Source organism: Chiloscyllium plagiosum, chromosome 2 (genome assembly GCF_004010195.1).
Source record: "Chiloscyllium plagiosum isolate BGI_BamShark_2017 chromosome 2, ASM401019v2, whole genome shotgun sequence".
In the NCBI taxonomy this organism is placed as follows: domain Eukaryota; kingdom Metazoa; phylum Chordata; class Chondrichthyes; order Orectolobiformes; family Hemiscylliidae; genus Chiloscyllium; species Chiloscyllium plagiosum.
This window is the reverse complement of record NC_057711.1, coordinates 93,656,937-93,676,996: the sequence shown is the minus strand read 5'-3', so window position 1 is coordinate 93,676,996 and position 20,060 is coordinate 93,656,937. Positions and strand designations below refer to the sequence as shown.

At 41.9% G+C, this 20,060-nt stretch overlaps 1 protein-coding gene across 1 annotated transcript in view; it reads right to left on the bottom strand.

Annotated features, from left to right (window-relative positions):
- frem1a (Fras1 related extracellular matrix 1a) overlaps positions 1-20,060 on the bottom strand; it is a 313,938-nt gene that overhangs the window by 251,914 nt on the left and 41,964 nt on the right. The window contains exons 5-8 of the mRNA XM_043714338.1: positions 12,924-13,247; positions 8,453-8,561; positions 6,385-6,516; positions 2,037-2,381 (exon numbers count right to left, since the gene is read on the bottom strand). Of these exons, the coding sequence (XP_043570273.1) occupies positions 2,037-2,381; positions 6,385-6,516; positions 8,453-8,561; positions 12,924-13,247 (910 nt within the window). The remainder of the gene's footprint in view (positions 1-2,036; positions 2,382-6,384; positions 6,517-8,452; positions 8,562-12,923; positions 13,248-20,060) is intronic.

Genomic DNA, 20,060 nt, shown 5'->3' with positions numbered 1-20,060 from the left:
AGAATAGAGGAGAGATTAATAAGGAGAGATTAGGTAATAATGGCAAGAAAATAGCTCTCTTGATATGCATGAATGAGATTTGTATTGCACTGTTCAAAGCTTGTTTGCTGAATCAGACTTTCTTTCTCCCGATACCGGCAATCTCATCTTTCTGATCTGGCCATATTTTCCCAATCAACTCACCAATGCCCATAGGCTTGGGCTGTGAAGATTCTGACAAATGTATTTGTAGTCGTTGACCTATGAGGTGGCAAGAGTTTGTAGGTTTGGAAGGTGCTGTCAATAGAGCCTTTATGAATTACTGTGGTATGTGTTGTATATGGTACACATTACTGTTATTGCGCCTTGGTGATGAAGTATGGGAATAATGTAGATAGTGAATGAGGTGCCAACAAAGCAGTCTGTATTATCCAGTATAAATGCCAAGTTCAAATGATGTTGGAACTGCTTGAATTCTAGGCAACTGGGGAGTCCTCCATTATACACCTAACGTGTAAGCGGTGGATAGACTTTGGGGAGTCAGAGTAGAGTTACTCACCATAGAATTCACTACCTCCAACATATTGTTGTGACCACCATACTTATTTGGTTAATTCTGTTCAGCTGATTGTCATTTATGTGGCACGAATGTAACTTGCTACTTATCAGCCCAAACCAGGATATTGTCTATGTCTTGCTTCACTTGGACATGGACTGCTTCAGTATCTGTGTTATTCATCAGTGAACATCCCCAATTCTGGTATTATGATGGAGACATGGTGATGCAACTGAAGATGGCCACTACCCTCAGGAACTCCCAGAGAGATATCCTTTGGTGAGATGACTGACCATCGATAATCTTCCTTTGTGCAACGTATGACTCGAAACAGTGGAGGGCTTTTCCCCCATTTCCATTTACTCCAATTTTGCAAAAGTTCCTTGATGTTACACTCAGCTTTTACGTCAAGTGCAGTCACTCTCACCAACTTCTAGAATTATACTCTTTTGTTCTCATTTGAACCAAGGCTGTCAAGAGGTCAGGACCACTAGAAGAACCCAAATTGAGCATCAGTGGGTAGAATATTGCTATGGGTGAGCTACTTAATAGCACTGTTGATGACACTTTCCATCACTTTACTGATGATCAAGTGTAGACTGATGGGGTGGAAATTGGCCATGTTGGATTCGTTCTGCTTTTTGTGCATAGAACATACTTGGGAAATTTTCCATTTTTTTTCTGGTGGATGCCAATTTTATGGCTGTACTGGAACAGCTTAGCTAAGGGTGCAGATAGTTCTAGAGCACAAGTCTTGAGTACAATTGTTGGAATGTTGTCAAGGCCCACAGACCTTGAAGTGCATTTAACTATCTCTTGATACCATGTTTGGTAAATCAAAATTGGTTGAAAACTCACATCTGCGATGCTGGGGACTCTGGAAGAGGCCAAGAGACATTAACCACTCAGCACTTCTTTTAGATTAGATTCCCTATAGTATGGAAACAGTCCATTTAGCCCAACAAGTCCACACCAACCCTCTGGAGAATAACCCACCCAGAGCCATTCCCTTATCCTATATTTACCCCTGACTAATGCACCTAAAACTATGGTAAATCTATCATGGCGAATTCACCTGACCTGCACATCTTTGGATTGTGGGAGGAAACTGGAGTAACCAGAAGAAACCAACGTAGACACCAGGAGGATTTGCAAACTCCACACAATTGCCCAAGGTAGGAATTGAAGCTGGAAATGTGTTGCTGGAAAAGCGCAGCAGGTCAGGCAGCATCCAGGGAACAGGAGAATCGACGTTTTGGGCATAAGCCCTTCTTCAGGGCTGAATTCCTGAAGAAGGGCTTATGCTCGAAACGTCGATTCTCCTGTTCCCTGGATGCTGCCTGACCTGCTGCGCTTTTCCAGCAACACATTTCCAGCTCCAAGCCCTGATCTCTACTCCCACCTCCCCAGCCCATATCTGGCAGAGGAATTAAAATTCAATAACAAAATAAAACAGTTACACATTTGATTCCACATCATCAAAATCTATTTCAACAAATACCTGACAGTTCAGGAGCTGTTCTTTTCAGAATTTCTCCAGCCTGAGGGGGTTTGATGATTTTGAAGAGGATGTAATCATCACTTGAGTCCATGTCCGAGGCTTGAAGCATTACCTTCTCAATCTGGATTTCCTGGTCCTCATAAAGTTCCAGGATGACATTGTTGATGAGGAATGGAGGGCTATCATCTTTTGGAAGGATGTTAATGGGAAATTTGTGCCGGGTGCTATGATTACCATCAAAAATTCGAAATACAATGAAGTCATTTGTGGAGTCACTGTCATCATGATGGTAATGAACAACGCCAGACTTGATGTCATCGACTGTAAACATAAAACCTTTTCCACCTGGAAATGACAGAAATGACATTAACTAGTGGATCAATTTCCATCCAACTTTATTAATAAGCTATACCTCAGGGATTCTATAATTAGGAGAGTAGGCAGGGGTTTCTGCAGCAACAGACATGAAAAGACTGGGTTGAAAGTAGAAAAAGGCCAAAAAAAGAAATGGTTGAGTGGATAGGGATGTTAGATGCCCATGAGCTTCTGCTGCCAGCAAAAAATCTCTCCCTGCTGCACATGGCATTTCACCAGTACAATTGATATCGCTGTGTGTGCAGACCATTCTGCTAATCTGAGTGCGCTTCTTCAATTTAGGACAGAACCCATCTTGTTGGACACCCTGTGGCCTTTAAAAGTCCACTACTGCCAACCATATCTTCCCCACACACAGCTGTGAGGATGTAACAATTAGACTTCAAGAAGAAACCAATCACCGAATGGGTGGAGATGAGATTGAACACATAAAAGTGTGGCATGGTATATTATGGTTGAAAGATTGAGGAGAGCACCATTGGGATATATGCACACCTCAGTGTGTGGCAGGTTGCAAAAATAACTGCAACAGATTTGGAATCCTGGTCTCTATAAACAGAAATATAGGGTATAAAGGCAAAGTTGTTACAATTACCTTTGGAAAAATAAATACTGAATTGCCCTTAAGCAGAGTATTGTATTCAACGTTTGAACCACCACTTCTAGAAAGGATGTGAAGACTTTAGTGATAGTTCAGAAAATATTTTTGAGAATGGTTCCAAGGTGAGGAACTTCAGTTAGGTGGACTGATTGGAAAACAGAGGTTGTTTTTCATTGTGAAGTGAAGAGGAGGAAGAGATTTGATAGAGTTGTTCAAAACCATGAAGGGTCGGAACAGAGAGAGGAGGGGAAACATAACATCATACCCGGCATGAGCAAAACCAACAGGAAGACAGCTAACGATCCGCATCCATGAACACCAACTAGCCACGAAACAACACGACCAGCTATCCTTAGTAGCCACACATGCAGATGACAAGCAACATGAGTTTGACTGGGACAACACTACTATTATAGGGCAAGACAAACAGAGAATAGCCAGGGAATTCCTAGAGGCATGGCACTCATCCACTGATTCAATCAACAAGCACATCGACCTGGACCCAATATACCGGCCACTGCAGTGGACAGCTGGAACGGACAACCAGAAGCGGCAGATTCAAACCACTACAATTGCCGGAGGAAAGATCACAGAAGCGCTTCACAGGAGGCTCCCAAGCACTGAGGATGTCACCTAGACAGGGGACGAAACGTCTGCAACACAAATTCCCAGCTCGGCGAACATAACCACAACAACAGGCTTTTCTCATAATGCTACTGCATCATTTACACTAAAAAATCTATGCCCTTTTATTTTTGTTTAACCTGATCTACTCTGCCTAGCCTGCTCATGATTTTGAAAACTTCAGATAAGATCTCCTCTCAGGCTTCTTCCATCTATCCTCATAACTGAAGTTTCTTATATCTGGAACAATTCTAGTGAATCACATAATGTCATGGAGATATATGGCATAGAAACAGACCCTTTGGAGCAACTTGTCCATGCCGACCAAATATCCTAGATAAATCTAGTTTTATTTACCAGCATTCAGCTTATAGCCCTCTAAATCCTTTCTCTTCATACGCCCATTCTAAATGTTGTAGCTATACAAGCCTCCATTACTTCCTCTGGCAACTCATTTCATACAAGCACATGAAAAAGTTCCTCTTAGATCCCTTTTAAACCTTTCCCCTCTCAGCTTAAACCTCTGCCCTCTAGTTCTGGACACGCCTACGCTGGGAAAATGAACTTGGCTATTTACCCTATCTACGACCCGCATGATTTTATAAACTTCTATAACATCACGTCTCAGCCTCTGACGCTCTAGGGAAAATAGCGCCAGCCTTTTCAGCCTCTCCTTAAAGCTCAAACCCTCCAACCCTGGCAAAATCCTTGTAAATCCTTTCTGAACCCTCTCAATTTGACAACATCTTTCCTACAGCAGGGAGACCAGAATTGAACACAGTATTCCAAAAGTGGCCAAGCCAATGTCATTTACAAACTTGGTTACAGCACATTCATTTCCTTCTTGCAAGTCATTTATAAATATTGTGGACAGGTGTGATTCCAAAACTGATCCCTGTGGAACTCCATTGGTTACAGGATGCCAATCTGAAAAAGAACTCCTGATCCTCACTCGCTGTTTCCTGTCCATCAGCCAGTTCTCTATCCATACCAATATGCTAGCTCCAAAACCTTGAGCTCTTATACTCTGTGGACTTCCTTGAACATCTGTATCACCTACCAGAATTTCCCGGTGGGCTTTCCCACACCGATGTTCCACAGCGAACACTGTCTTCTCATTCATGTTGAGGCCCTTGGCTACATGCCACATGTCCGCAATCCAGTCTTCAACTCCTTGATCATTGACTGTTTCTGATGTTCCCCTAAATGGGTCCAGTGTCCTAATCATCGGCACATAGAATATCTGACCACTGCAACCACTTGCTTTGTAGCGTGAAGGGAATACTCGTGGGAAGCCTTTGCCTACATCTGGCCGAAAAGTCTGATTACAGACAGCAGAGTGACTCAGTGATTAGCACAGCACAAGGGACTCAGGTTCATTCCAGCCTTGGTCAATTGTCTATGTGGAGCTCGCATGATCTCCTGGTGTCTCTATGGGTTTCCACTGGGTTCTCTGCTTTCCTTCTACAATCCAAAGATTGGCTGTGCTAAATTACTCCATACTGTCTAGGGATGTGTAGGTTAGGTGGATTAGTCATGGTACATGTGAGGTTATGGGGGTAGGGTGGGGATTGGCTCTGGGTCAACTGCTGTTCACAAGGTTGGTCCAGATGCGATGGGCCGAACGGTGTCTTTGGGCACAATAGAGATTCTATGTTTTTTATTTCTATGTTTTCCTCCATCATTACTAGAACTGACTCTGGAGCAAATTCAGCTTCCTTCATAGACATTGCCATTTTCATCTACTCCATCTCAGCCAGGCACAAAGATTTAGTGCCTGTGCTGTGGAATCCTGCTGACTACAGCAGAATTAACATGAGACTTGAACACACATGCAGCCCAAGGATCATGGAGTAGGAATTCTTTAGGAGAAAGTGAGGACTGCAGATGCTGGAGATCAGAGCTTAAAAATGTGTTGCTGCAAAAGCGCAGCAGGTCAGGCAGCATCAAAGGAACAGGAGAATTGACGTCTCGGGCATAAGCCCTTCAGCCCAACAACTCCACACCGACCCTCCAAAGAGCAACCCTATTCCCCTACATTTACCCCTGACTAATGTACCTGACACTATGGACAATTTAGCCCGAAACGTCGATTCTCCTGTTCCCTGGATGCTGCCTGACCTGCTGCGCTTTTCCAGCAACACATTTCCAGCTCTGATCTCCAGCATCTGCAGACCTCACTTTCTCCTCAAGGTAGGAATTGAACCCAGGTCCCTGGTGCTGTGAAGCAGCAATGCTAACCACTGAGCTACCATGCTGCCCACTTTGTTTAAAGTGAAAAATGATGATGATTGTTAACTGATGTGTTGGCCTCCTCATTATTGAGGATGGGAGTATTTCTGGAGCATCCTTCTGTATTAAATAGTGTGTACCAGAGTAATAGAAACTGAGAAGATTCCAGATTCAAGACTGGTCTTTAATAAGTTGTTTGAAGGTCCCTGGACTACATTCAGATGACATTAAAAGGATACTAAATCTTCCAATATTGGATCCTATCAGTCAGCTTTGAGGTCCATCATGACTAATAATAAACTGGCGCATGACCAAGGCTTACACAGGCAGAATTAACATTTGGGTAAAGGTTCCCCACTCTGAAAGGTCTGACTTCTGGAGATGAGTAATTTACCCAATCTTTGCTCTTGTTCAGAGTTACATCTCCAGTGCTGTCTTCATCATATTTTGTAGCTCCAGGGAATTGAACACATGCACCAACATTCATATACAGTGAAATGGTAAATGGACATTAACCTCTTACAGTAAGTCGCCCATGTAGTAAACCATCCACAGTAATCAAACGGACTGCACTGAGGGCATCATTATCCACTACCTGAAACTGCTCCCAGGTGATAGTTCGAGACTGGCCTTCCAAAAGGTCAAGTCCTGAATAGTGAAAATCAAAACAAAAAAAACTTCAGCTTCACTTTATCATTGTTATTAGTGAATGGCTAAACGATTCCCGGAATGGCAAAATTCTTACAATTTATATATTAATATAATTATCAATGTGAGTTTTCTACATGGTGAGATGCTATTCATGCAGAAGCTGTAGAAGTGGGTAAAAATGATAGAATAAAAGAAATCAAAATTTTCAATAGATATTGTTACAAATGTGAGGATTTAGAAGATGGTTATGTTTTGAGACTGCCTAAAATGTGTCGCAAAATGAAGAAATGTTTGCAATTCTGCCAACAGCAAGCCAGGTTGGCTTCGAAGGAGAGGCCTAGATTTCTTCATGGGGAAAGCAGTGCAAGAGATTCACACCTATAATCATTGAATGTAGTATCTGAGCTGACAATGTTCATCTTCAAAGTCTCAAGTCCCAAGATGAGGTTCAGAATGTCAGTTTTTATAAACAATTAAAATTTAAATTACCTATTTATTTTCAAGATACTATAAAGTTGGAACACAAAAGAACACAATGATTAATTTTACCCGAACACAAACCCATGTGATTTATGTTTCCATGGAGATGGGCTTTGAGAGAAAGCCACTAAAGGATCAATGTATCACTGAACCTCACAGATAGATTGTCCGCAAAGGTCCAAGAGAAAGAGAGCACAGCAACAAAGACAGTAAGTCTCTGTGGTTTACCATGTCAGAATGTTGGTAGGATCTCATAGTCAGGTTGAAGGGATCAGGTTAACAAGAGTTTACACAAGACTGGAAGGTTAGTCTAAGATTATCTGAAAGGAATCAGCTCTAATTTGCCCTCAATGTTAAAGTTAGTTTGGAAAGTGGGAGTTATGGAGAAAAGAAGGAAAAGGAAAGATTCTCAAGAACTGAGAATCACTTTGAAATGGCTCTGGTAGAATAGAGTATCTATTTAAAGAACAGGGGAAAGTAAAACCATGGCTGGAGATTTTCCCTTCTTGTAAATGTTAAATTAGAAAACCTGTTCACTGTGGTAGAATATAAATTACCTTTTAAAGTATTATTTAGCATCTGCAGTATTTTGCCTTTATTCAAGTGTTTCATCAAAGTCGTTTTTAGCTTGTGTGTTTCAGTAAAAGTCTTAAGATTTGAAATTTTGTTAGTTTATCCTTCCAGCCATCCAACAGGAAATTTGGATCTCTTTAGAAGTTATTGATCTGTATAGAGAATGTATACAGGGGATCGTTAAAATATTTGCAACAATTTGTCTGGATTGGCAAGTCAAAGCTGAGAGGTAAAGGAATAGGAGGGAAATAGTGGGAAATTGAGATATAAAAGCTGTTCCATTAAGCATGAACATCACTATTGTTATGTCAGTGTGAACAGTGCTGATGGATAGATCCAGTGTGCTGCTTCAGGAACCTTATTTTCACCAGGGAAAGAAAGCAATGTTTACACAGTTGCGCACCTAAGTCATTTTAAACATTCTTGTATTCTTGGTTAAAAGTGAAAATAATGGAGCTTAAAATATCACCAACTCCAGGAAGGCTGAGGTAACTAAAGATTGATTAAAATATTGTCATGATAAGCATGCTGCCACGAGTAACTCCATGACGTGTTTTATTAATCTGGATTGCATGAGCAGCTTGATGGTTATAATCACTTGTTAACAGGTTCTCCCATTTTAATTTGGGAAAAAAAGGTCGATCTAAGATTCAGGTGAGAGTTTGATGTAGAGTTAGGTGTGGAAAGTTATCTATGAGTTAGAGCCAAGTGTTATTAACTCTAGTAGCCAATTAAATCAATCTTACATAAGCAAAAGTAGAAACTATGGTGTGAAATACTTTTAAACTGCCTGCTGTGCAAAAGATATTGCAATTAATATCCTGACACCTTGTGTGGACAAAATTCAATAGTCAAAGATTAAACCTGGATAGACACTCACCCATGTTCCACGAAACTCTGGGAGCATTAGTATCAGTTGTCCTGATTGAGATGTGCACCATGATTGGTGCACTATTCCTGAAATAGAAGTCGTGAACTTCAAATTCAACCTGTTATAGAAAGGAGTAGAGTCAAGATCCAAGCCATTATTTTAACAGGAGGAGTGCCAGAGGCCCAAGACAACAGTCCTACTCACTACTTTTGAGTCAGAGAAACTTCAAAATGGCTATGGACCTCAGAAATCTATCCTACACCTCAAGCCCAAGAGACTGCAGAAAGCAAAAGCAAAAGTCCATCTCATCCATAAATTAAACTTAAGCATGTCAAGATGCAGAATGATTTCAACCTAATACTCTGTGGTCACTCCACTTAAAAACATGCTCCACATTTATAACATTAAGATGGAAAGTGCATAGTTCCTACTTCCAACAGTTAGAGACCTATGTTAACAGATCACCCATAAAATTTAATCTTACACATGGAGAATTTATTTTCAAGGTATAAACTTAATGCTTCTTGGACGATCACAAATTTATATACATACAATCACAACAGTAAAAGATGTTTATCTTCCCTTTGCAGCCATAGAACGCTGCATTTTTGGTGTAAAAACAGGAAATTGGCACAGACACTATGGACGGCACAGTGGCACAATGGTTAGCACTGTTGCCTCACAGCGCCAAAGACCCAGGTTCAATTTCCGCCTCAGGCGACTGACTGTGTGGAGTTTGCACATTCTCCCCGTGTCTGCGTGGGTTTCCTCCGGGTGCTCCGGTTTCCTCCCACAGTCCAAAAATGTGCAGGTTAGGTGAACTGGCCATGCTAAATTGCCCGTAGTGTTAGGTGCAGGAGTAAATGTAGAGGAATGGGTCTGGGTGGGTGCGCTTCGGCAGGTCGGTGTGGACTTGTTGTGCCGAAGGGCCTGTTTCCACACTGTAAGTAATTTAATCTAATCTACCACTCACAAATGCTTCATTCAAGTTGTAGGAGTAAATTACCGCGGATGTTGGAATCTGTGCTGAAAACAACAAATGCTGCAGATCACAGTGGTCCAGATAGCATCCTTGAAGAGAGAGCAAGCTAACATTTTGAGTATACATAACTCTTCAGAGTGAAAATATCCTTCAGCTCTAATGAAGAATCATGTAGTCTCAAAGTGTTAGCTTGCTCTCTCTCCATGGATGCTGTGATCTCTAGTATTTCTTTTTTTTTTAGCTCCATTCAGGTTCTCTTGGATCTTTCTGGTTGGATAACTGCATTAAAACTGGATATCTATCCATCGGAAGGCCTTAAAGAGGCCTTAAACTACAAAAAAAAGCTAATTCAGATCACTTTGTATATAATTGCTGTTACAGAGTCATTTGGTAAAGGAACAAACCAGACCTGGTCCTGACTTGTAACAGATTTATTCAAGGAGTATAACATTACAAGTATATATTCCCTGACTCTGTTCTGTTCCTGTGCTTCTTTACATTCTTGACAAATTGAGTGAGCCAAATGAAGCCAAATTAATTAAACTAAAAACATAACAATCCCTTTAAATGGCAATGTAACATAAATCAAATGTTTAGGATAAAACTTCACTTATTTTAAGAGTTTGTTGTAAGGGCAAAGCCCTGCAGATCATGTGTCTCCCCAGGTCACAGTACTCAATCATGCCAGTAGACACCGTGTGCTATCTCTCCAGGCTTACTTGGGTGTCAACTGAAAGGCATTAATAACATGATCCATAACCCATTGCGTGGACCACCACAGCCACAATTAGGAGTAGACAGATGAGGCAGTCCTTTGATGGGATGCCAAGATCAAGACTATGGGGTTGAAGGGAAAGCAAAAATTAGGGTGCAGGCCCTCAAAAATACAAAAACAAATTGGTTGTTACATCAGAAAGCCTTTAAACATAGGGTCAATAGATCATACAAAAAAAAATTGTACAGGCAGCCTGGGAATGAAGTGGACAGAAAGAATGAGCAGCATCAGCTCTAACCTGCAGTTGAGGAAAAATGAACACTGTCACAACAACAACTCAGTCATCCAAAATGAATGCCTGAATTCCTGAAGGTCTACTGGATGGGGGTGGGGGTTCATGTTATTAATAATGGTCTGTTAATCAGGCATTCATGGAGGACTTGATTAATTCTGTGCACTAGTTTATTTAATACTGTAAAATACGTTATAAGTTATGAAGCAGCTACTACAGAAATCAACTGACTTGTGCATATATCACTTGCAAACCCATTGCAGGATAACTTCAGGCAGAGTTGCAACGTTGGACACACACAGCACATGATGTTCTTAAAACTAAATTCTTGAAAAGGTAAGGTGCACATGGGACTGGTGAATTAATTTAATTTGTTTTGATTTTCTTTTAAACAGTAATAAAGTGCTAAGGAAAGAATTAGAATGAAACAAAGAAGGAAATGAAAAAATTAATTTTGGAGAAAATATGTATTAATGTATCAATACATATTAATAGAATGCTATGGAGAGAGAATATTTTGGAGGAGTAAAATACAGAACGTATTTGGTTTGATCTGGTTTGGTACAAGTAAAATCGCTCTACTAGCCTCATTCTGTCTTTCAGCAACTAATGAGAAAAACACAAATAAACAAGTTTAGAAGAAAATGAGAGAGGGAGACAGGTACAAAGACCAAATACTTGTGATAATAGCGGACTTTAATTAGGTTACTGCAGACTGTAACAGTAGTTATGGAAAGGGTAGGAAGGAGGGAGCTTGACCCCAAAAATACACAAGAATCAAGGAGTCTCAAATATGTGGGTACCTTCCAGCTGAATGGACACCTGCCAGCATGAAACTTGGTTCTAGAAACCCAACACTTCCTCGGGAGTCTGTGCACCCACAAATAAACTGACGAAGAAATTTCCTTCACCCTTTTAAAACAATACAGAGGAGTTTCCTGTATGGACTACTTCTATAGTGCTAACACTCAGCTGGATGAAATTCACTGAGTTGGAAAGGGATCTGATCTAGGTAGATTAGAAACATTTATTGACAGGAAATACAGGTGAATTATTGAGGGAATACTATAAAACTCAATCACAGAATGAGGAGGAATGGAAAGGCAGCCAAACGTAACACTATCTGGATAATTGAAGACAAAGCAGTATTAAGTGGATTAAAGGTTTCTTGAATGGTCTTCCATTGCCTCTATTTGATTTGAACAATTTATGAGAATAGAAAAAGGTTAATATGTCTCAAAGGGATTTTGTTCATTGTATAAACATTGCAAGGATTTGTCAGTGTTATAATTGTGATGAAGCTGTTCTTTTAACAAGGTTAGGTTGTCCTTGGGTTTCTTTTTCAGAGAGGTAGTAATGACACAGGTTCGGAAATGTCTGAGGTTGGATGGATTTCAGGGCCAATTTGTTTACAGCTAACAGATACTGCCTCTCAGACAGAAGTTAAAGAAAAACAGTTGTTAATTAAGAGGGAGTGGCCATTTCTCAGTTCGGCTATTCTCTGGTCTGGTTTGAATGCAGCTGTGTGTGTGTGTGTGTGAGAACAAAGGCTGCTGAACTCTCTCTCTCTCTCTCTGACTGCATTCCTGTAAAAACTTGTGATTGTGCTAAGGGGTGCTTATGGGAATTATTACAAGCATTTTGGAACAGCATCATTAAGTTGGGATAGTCTGTTGGGGTTTTTGGATAGGATAAGTTATTCAGTATTCTGTTTTCTATTCTTGGTGTGTCATTCAGTAATTTTGTCAATAAATTCTGTTTTGCTTCAAACTAAGTAGTCTGACCAGCTGATTCTCTCATGGAATATACAGGATACACTTGCTTAAAATCAAGTAGCAAAGTGAGAGTCTGGGTTACCTTCTTGAAATGTTGTAAGAGGTCTGGCCTGGTCCATAACATAATATGCGTTATTGGTTTTATATATATATATTGTGTAATTTGGTTGATGGGATTTGCCGGAAACATGGACATAGATGGTTTGGGGGAATGGTTGGGGTGTAAGAGGTAAGGGTCAAAAGGTATAACGACATTTCATATCACTCTCCCACTAAATGAAGTTGGCATTCTAACCTTCTGGGCCCACTATCTCTTTTCCCTGATGTAACATCAAGATGCTAATATGGTGAGCAACACTCCGAAGGCAGAGGCAGGGACATGGAGTCTGGAAAATTCCCAACTCCTGATTCCAGTCTCAAAGCCAAAATCCCAGCAGAATTACATATAAGATAATGTACATATAATAATAAAATAATTACATTATAAGAGATTTATTTTGTTCTAATTGAAGATACACAACAAAGTACAGAACTGATTCAGGTGTGGGTCTGGGACTTAACCTCAGGACAATCACTCCTGTTCTTAAACTGACTTCATAATTAATGTTGTTAATTTTAAAGAGATTGAGATTCACAGGGTTTGTTATTGAAAGTACATGTTCTTTCTTCAATCTCTGTTCTAACTCTGAGCCAAAAAATCCTATTGCTTTACATACCTCATAGTTCCTCCTTTCAGTGTGGCTGTTATTTGGAGGTTGAAATGCAATGAGCATCTCATTTAGATCAATCCAGGTGAAAGATGTGATTGGCTTGGTGTGGTCAGATAAATGGGTAATAAAACCTTGTAGAGGTGGCTTGGTGACATTGAAGACAAGTTGAGTTTTGGGGCTCTCGCTGTCTTCACCATCCAGAGTGTGTGTGGTTATGGGGGTCAGAATGAATTGATCCACTTCCAGGATGTACATTGCAATAAAACTTGCTTTTGGAGACAAATTGGGAAACGCATTCCTGATTCTGACTGGAATCCAGGCATTCTCTCTCTGAAAGAAAAATGAAGGAATTTGTAACAGCATCATTCGGACTAAGAGCTACATTTTCATTAACTCATGAGATGTAAGGGCAAATCAACATTCTCTTACACAATTTTTTGCACAACAGGATGGCACGGTGGCTCAGTGGTTAAGTCAGGGACCCGGGTTTGCTTCCACCCTCAGGACGACTCTCTGTGTGTAGTTTGCACATTCTCCCCATGTCTGCATGAGGAGATGTGCAGGTTAGGTGGATTGGCCTTGCTAAAATTAGTGTCCAGGGATGTGTAGGCTAGTTGGGTTAGCTATGGGGAATGCAGGGTTAGAAGGATAGAGTAGATGGTAGGTCTGGGTGGAATGCTGTTCAGAGGGTGGATGGGCCAAATGGCCTGTTTCCACACAGTAGGGATTCTATGACCTTAAATTCTTGCTTCAGATTTGCACATTTATTCTCATTCAAAGACAGACAATGTATCTAAGATTGCAGTGGACATTTCAATTTAAAAACATGGTGTATAATATAAGAAAAACAAAGCTGAGGATATAACACAACAATGATCAGGAGTTTCGTTTTTACTATTTCATGGGATGTGGTGTCACTGGCTAGGTTAGCATTTACTGCCTACCACTAATTGCCCCAAGGTCAGTAAAGAGTCAACCCCAGTCCTGTGAGTCTGGAGTTATTTGTCGGCTAGACGGGTAAAGATGCCAGACAATGAGATCATAGCTTATCTGGTAAACCTCGACTCTACTTTTCTGCCTTTTCACCAAACCCTCGATGCCCTTACTGATTAAAAATTTGTTAACCTCAGCCTTAAGTATATGTAATGAATTATTCAGATATTTGATGTCCTGGATTTGCTGCAGAGTGTTTTTGTCTCCTGAGTGGAAGATTGGAGGAGTAGGTCATATGCCTACACAAAGACTAGGTAGGCTGGCTGGCAGCTGTAACAGTCTCTCTGAGTCTTCAAGATTATGAGGAAATGGGGCAGAGGCTGCTGTCAGGGCTCTAATCATTTGGAGCTAAAACCCTCCATGTATTTCCACAGTGACAGAATCATAGAATCCTTACCATGTGGAAGCAGGTCATTCGGCCCATTGAATCCACACCATCCATTTGAAGAACATCTCACCCAGACCTGCCCCATCTCATCCCTGTAACCATGCATTTCCTTTGGCTAATCCACCTAACCTGCACATTCCTGGACACTATTGGCAATTTAGCATGACCAATTTAACTCACCCGCACATCTATGGACTGCTGAAGGAAACCAGAGCACCCAGAGGAAACCCATGCAGACAAGGGGAATGTGCAATCCTCACAGTCGCCCAAGGTTGGAGCCAAACCCAGGTCCCTACTACTGTGAGGCAGACATGCTAACCAGTGAGTCACCATGCCACTCAGACAGGAAGCTGTCTGGCAGGCAAGGTAATTTAGACAGTATCTAGGTAAGCATGCTGATTCCACTGACATCCTTAACTTAGTTTGCTGGAGCAGCATTTATCTGCGACATTGCTCTTTAAAGAGTAGCCAAAAAGGCCAAAATTGATCTAAGTACAACCAATCAGACAAATAACACACTGCATATTGATAACAATTCTGTACTGGCCTTCAAGTCACACGCAATGGCAGTTCTTGCAGGCTGCCAGTGTAAGACCAGGTGTCTGAGCCTCTTCATCCATGTTGTGCTGTCTCTTTTCTTGGGCTTTTGTGGCTGGGTTGGGGGCAGGAACAAGCATCCTAACCGATCCATTTTCTCACTATTGTCATTCCATCCATGCCAGAAATCAGTCTGGTGAACGTACGTTTGTTCTCTCTCCATAACCAGAATGTCCAGAGCCAACACGTCCAGAAACCTTAGCCACTCTCCCCTACATCAAAGACATCTCAGAAATGACTGCCAGACTACTCCGACCCCTTAGCATCATGATAGCCCACAAATCCGCATTCTAAAAATATGAATCCTTCTCCCATATACCAGCTCCTCAGCCATGCATTCATCTGATCTATCCTCCTATTCCCACCCTCACTAACTCGCAGCACCAGCAGTAATCCAGATATTACTAACCCTGAGGACCTCCTTTTTAAAATCCTGCCCAACTCTCTATTTTCTCCCTTCAGAATCTAGGTTGGACACACCACACTTCTACAGATTACCCAAAATTTACAAACCAGGAGCCCCCCTCAGACCCATAGTCTCGCTACCTGGAACACCAACCTACAGATTTGCCAAGGAGCTACACTAAAGACTAAAACACTTAGTGGAAGACTCACATCACTCCATCCACTCCACCCAAGAATTCCTGAAGATTATCAAAGACACCAAGATAGAAGAGGATGAAATAATGGTCTCCTTTGACGTAACAGCCCTGTTCACATCCATAAACATCAACATTATTAGACGACATTATTAGACAAACCAAAGACACATTCAACAAATACCATCAACTTTATCAGCAAGGACAATATCATCAACCTAGTGGTCCTATGCCTTACCACCCACTTCACCTTCAACAACAAAACCTACAGACAACCAACGGAACACCCATGGGATCTCCAATATCAGGGTTATTAGCAGAGGCAGTAATGCAGAGACCCGAACAAACAGCTCTGCCAACCATCCAACCCAAACTTTGGGCCCACTACGTGGATGACACCTTTGTCATCACTAAAATGATCAAATTAGAGGAAACCTTCAAGGCTATCAAAAATACCCTTACTGACATAAAATTCACTAAAGAGGAGGAAAACAACAACAAACTGCCATTCCTAGATGTCGCAATAGAAAGAACAGCCAATGGGGAACTTCAAACCAGTGTCTGCAGGAAAACAACACATATTGACCAAATACTGAACACGGAAGCAATCATCCCAACACCCATAAACGAAGCTGCAATAGAACATTATTTCTACAAGCCACCACACACTGCAGCACAGAGGAACTGTGCAAAGAGGAAAATCATCAATACATTGTATTCAAAAAGAACAGGTACACAATGAACACAGTCCACTGATTTCTCAGCAACAAACCTAAACAAGTCGACAAAACACATCCAGAAACCCGAGCTACTCTCCCCTGCATCAAAGACATCTCACAAATGACTGCCAGACTACTCAGATGTCTTAACATCATGGTAGTCCACAAACCCACCAACACACTAAAACAGCAGCTAATGAACTTGAAAGACTTGATACAGACAACAAGCAAAACTAATGTCATTTACAAAATATCTTGCAAGAACTGCAACAGCCACTACATTAGACAAACAGGCAGAAAACTGGCCACCAGGAGACATGAACATCAAAACTAGCCACAAAAATACATGACCCACTCTTACTAATATCCTGACATACAGATGAGGAAGGACACCACTTCGACTGGGACAACACATCCATCCTAGAACATGCCAAACAGAGACACGCACCAGAATTCCTAGAAGCATGGCATACCAAACGGAACTCTATCAACAAACACATTGGCTTGGATCCCATTTACCATTCCCTGAGAAAAAGAACATGAAATGACATCACCATAGGAAATTATGTCACCACAGGAAATGACATCACCAACCCAAGGAAACCCAAACACAAATAGAAAGTAGGCTACACCGCCAATGCTTCATCCAGAGGCTTACTGAAGATGTTACCTAGTATGGTAATGAAACGTCTGAAAATGAACCTTCTAACTCAGTGCGCAAACCTACAAGTAAGGATTTCAAAATTACACACCTCTATTCCTCTCACCAAAGCTTTGTACAACTGCAGCAAGACAGCTCTGTTCCTTAACGCGGAACCCTCATGATATGAAAACCAACATTTCCTTTGCTTTCTTCACTCCCTGCTGTACCTGCATGTTCACTTTCAGTGAAGGTGTAAAAGGACATCCAGGTCTCGTTGCACTTCTCCCTTTCTCAATCTAGCACCATTCAGATAATAATCAGCCTTTCCACTTTTGTGACCAAAGTGGATAGCCTAGTATTTCTGCACATTACACTGCATTTGTCATGCATCTGTTCACTCACTCAACTTGTTCAAACCACATTGAAGCACCTCTCCATCCTCCCCATAGTTCACTCACCCAGCCATCTTTGTGTCATCTGCAAACTTGGAAATATCATGTTTAGTTCTTTCATCTAAGTCATTGACATATATTATGAATAACCAGGAACCAAGCACTGAACCCTTCAGTGCCCCATAAGTCACTGCCTGCCTCTCAGAGAAAAAAAAATATTCCCACTCTTCGTTTCCTGTTTGCCAACCAATTCTCCATACTCTGTCTGGGAGCAGTGGGAGACAGAGCGGAGGTGACGTGGAGACGAGGAAGCTGCCGGGAAGGTAAGGACTTAGTATATATTTGGGCAGCAGCTAAACCAGAGATACTACATGTGTATTCCTCCCGTTTCTCCTCCCTGCCCCCTCATCTAACCGGAAGAAAAAGACTCTGTAAGGTGGGTATTTATTTTTTCTCTTTTTTTCATATATTAAAGTGCATTGTTTGGTTTTAGTTAGTTGATATAAAGCTAAAGCTTACAATGGCAGGGGTCCTCAGACCCATGGCATGTGCCTCTTGCTTGATGTGGAGCTTAAGAACGAGTGTGACGTTCCTGACTGTTACACTTGCAAGTGTATCCAGTTGCAGCTCTTGTTTGATGGCATGACGGCTCTGAAGCTGCAGATGGACTCATTATGGAGCATCCGCGATGTTGAGGTGGTCCTAGATAGCATGTTTAGTGAACTGGTCCTACCGCAGGTTAAAATTGCTGAGGGAGACAGTGAATGGGTGGCCAAATGGCAGAAAACATTTAGGAAGGCAGTGCAGGTGTCCCCTGCGGTCATCTCCCTCCAAAGCAGGTATACCGTTTGGATATTGTTGGGGGAGATGGCTCACCAGGGGAGGGCAGCAGTTGCCAAGATCATGTGGAGGGCACTGCTGTTCAGAAAGGTGGGAAAAAGACTAGTAGGACCATAGCCATAGGGGATTCCATTGTAAGGGGCGTAGATAGGCTGAAAATGGGACTCCCGGATGGTATATTGCCTCCCAGGTGGCAGGGTCAATCTGCACTGATTGACTGCAGAGCATTCTAAGAGGGGATGGTGAACAGCCAGTTGTCTTGGTGCATATAGGCACCAACGATATTAGTAAAAAAACATGAGGTCCTGAAAGCAGAACTCAGGGAGCTAGGCGAAAAGTTAAAAAGGAGGACCTCAAAGGGTAGTGATCTCAGGATGAACATGTGGCTTGAGGTATGGTGTAGGAGGGAGGGGTTCAGATTTGTTGGACATTGGGATCGGTTCTGGAGAAGGTGTGATTATTACAAATTGGATGGTCTACACCTGGACCAAACTGGAAATAATGTCCTTGGGGGAGATTTGCTACTGCTGTTGGGGAGGTTTTAAACTAATGTGGCAGGAGGCTGGGAACCAGAAGGGAAGACAAGTAGACAGCGAGGTGGAGACTGGAGACTGTAAGAATCATGAAGGTAGCATTAATAAGGAGAAGAGTAGGCAGAGTCATAGAGTCATAGAGATCTACAGCATGGAAACAGACCCCTCAGTCCAACCCATCCATGCCGACCAGATATCCCAACCTAATCCAGTCCCACCTGCCAGCACCCGGCCCATATCCCTCCAAACCCTTCCTATTCATATGCCCATCCAAATGCCTCTTAAATATTGCAATTGTACCAGCCTCCACCATTTCCTCTGGCAGCTCATCCATACACGTACCACCCTCTGCATGAAAAAGTTGCCCCATAGGTCTCTTTTGTACTTTTCCCCTCTCACCCTAAACCTATGCCCTCTAGTTCTGGACTCCCTGACCTCAGGGAAAAGACTTTGCCTATTTACCCTATCCATGCCCCCTTATAACTTTGTAAACCTCTATAAGGTCACCCCTCAGCCTCCGATGCTCCAAGGAAAACAGCCCCAGCCTGTTCAGCCTCTCCCTATAGCTCAAATCCTTCAACCTGGCAACATCTTTGTAAACCTTTTCTGAACCTTTTCAAGTTTCACAACATCTTTCCGATAGGAAGGAGACCAGAATTGCATGCAGTATTCCAACCGCGGCCTAACCAAAATCTTGTACAGCCACAACATGACCTCCCAACTCCTGTACTCAATACAGGAAAGCATACCAAACGCCTTCTTCCTTATCCTGCGATTCCACTTTCAAGGAGTTATGAACCTGCACTTCAAGGTCTCTTTGTTCAGCAACACTCCCTAGGGCCTTACCATTAAGTGTATAAGTCCTGCTAAGATTTGCTATCCCAAAATGCAGCTTCTCATGTTTATCTGAATTAAACTCCATCTGCCACTTCTCAGCACACTGGCCCATCTGGTCAAGATCCTGTTGTAATCTGAGGCAACCCTTTTCGCTGTCCACTACACCTCCAATTTTGGTGTCATCCGCAAACTTACTGACTGTACCTCTTATGCTCACATCGAAATCATTTATGTAAATGACAAAAAGTAGAGGATCCAGCACAAATTCTTGTGGCACTCCACTGGTCACAGGCCTCCAGTCTGAAAAACAATCCTCCACCACCGCCCTCTGTCTTCTACCTTTGAGCCAGTTCTGTATCCAAATGGCTAGTTCTCCCTGTATTCCACGAGATCTAACCTTGCTAATCAGTCTCCCATGGGGAACCTTGTCGAACGCCTTACTGAAGTCCACATAGATCACATCTACCGCTCTGTCCTCATCAATCCTCTTTGTTACTTCCTCAAAAAACTCAAGCGAGTTTGAGAGACATGATTTCCCATGCACAAAACCATGTTGACTATCCCTAATCAGTCCTTGCCTTTCCAAATACATGTACATCCTG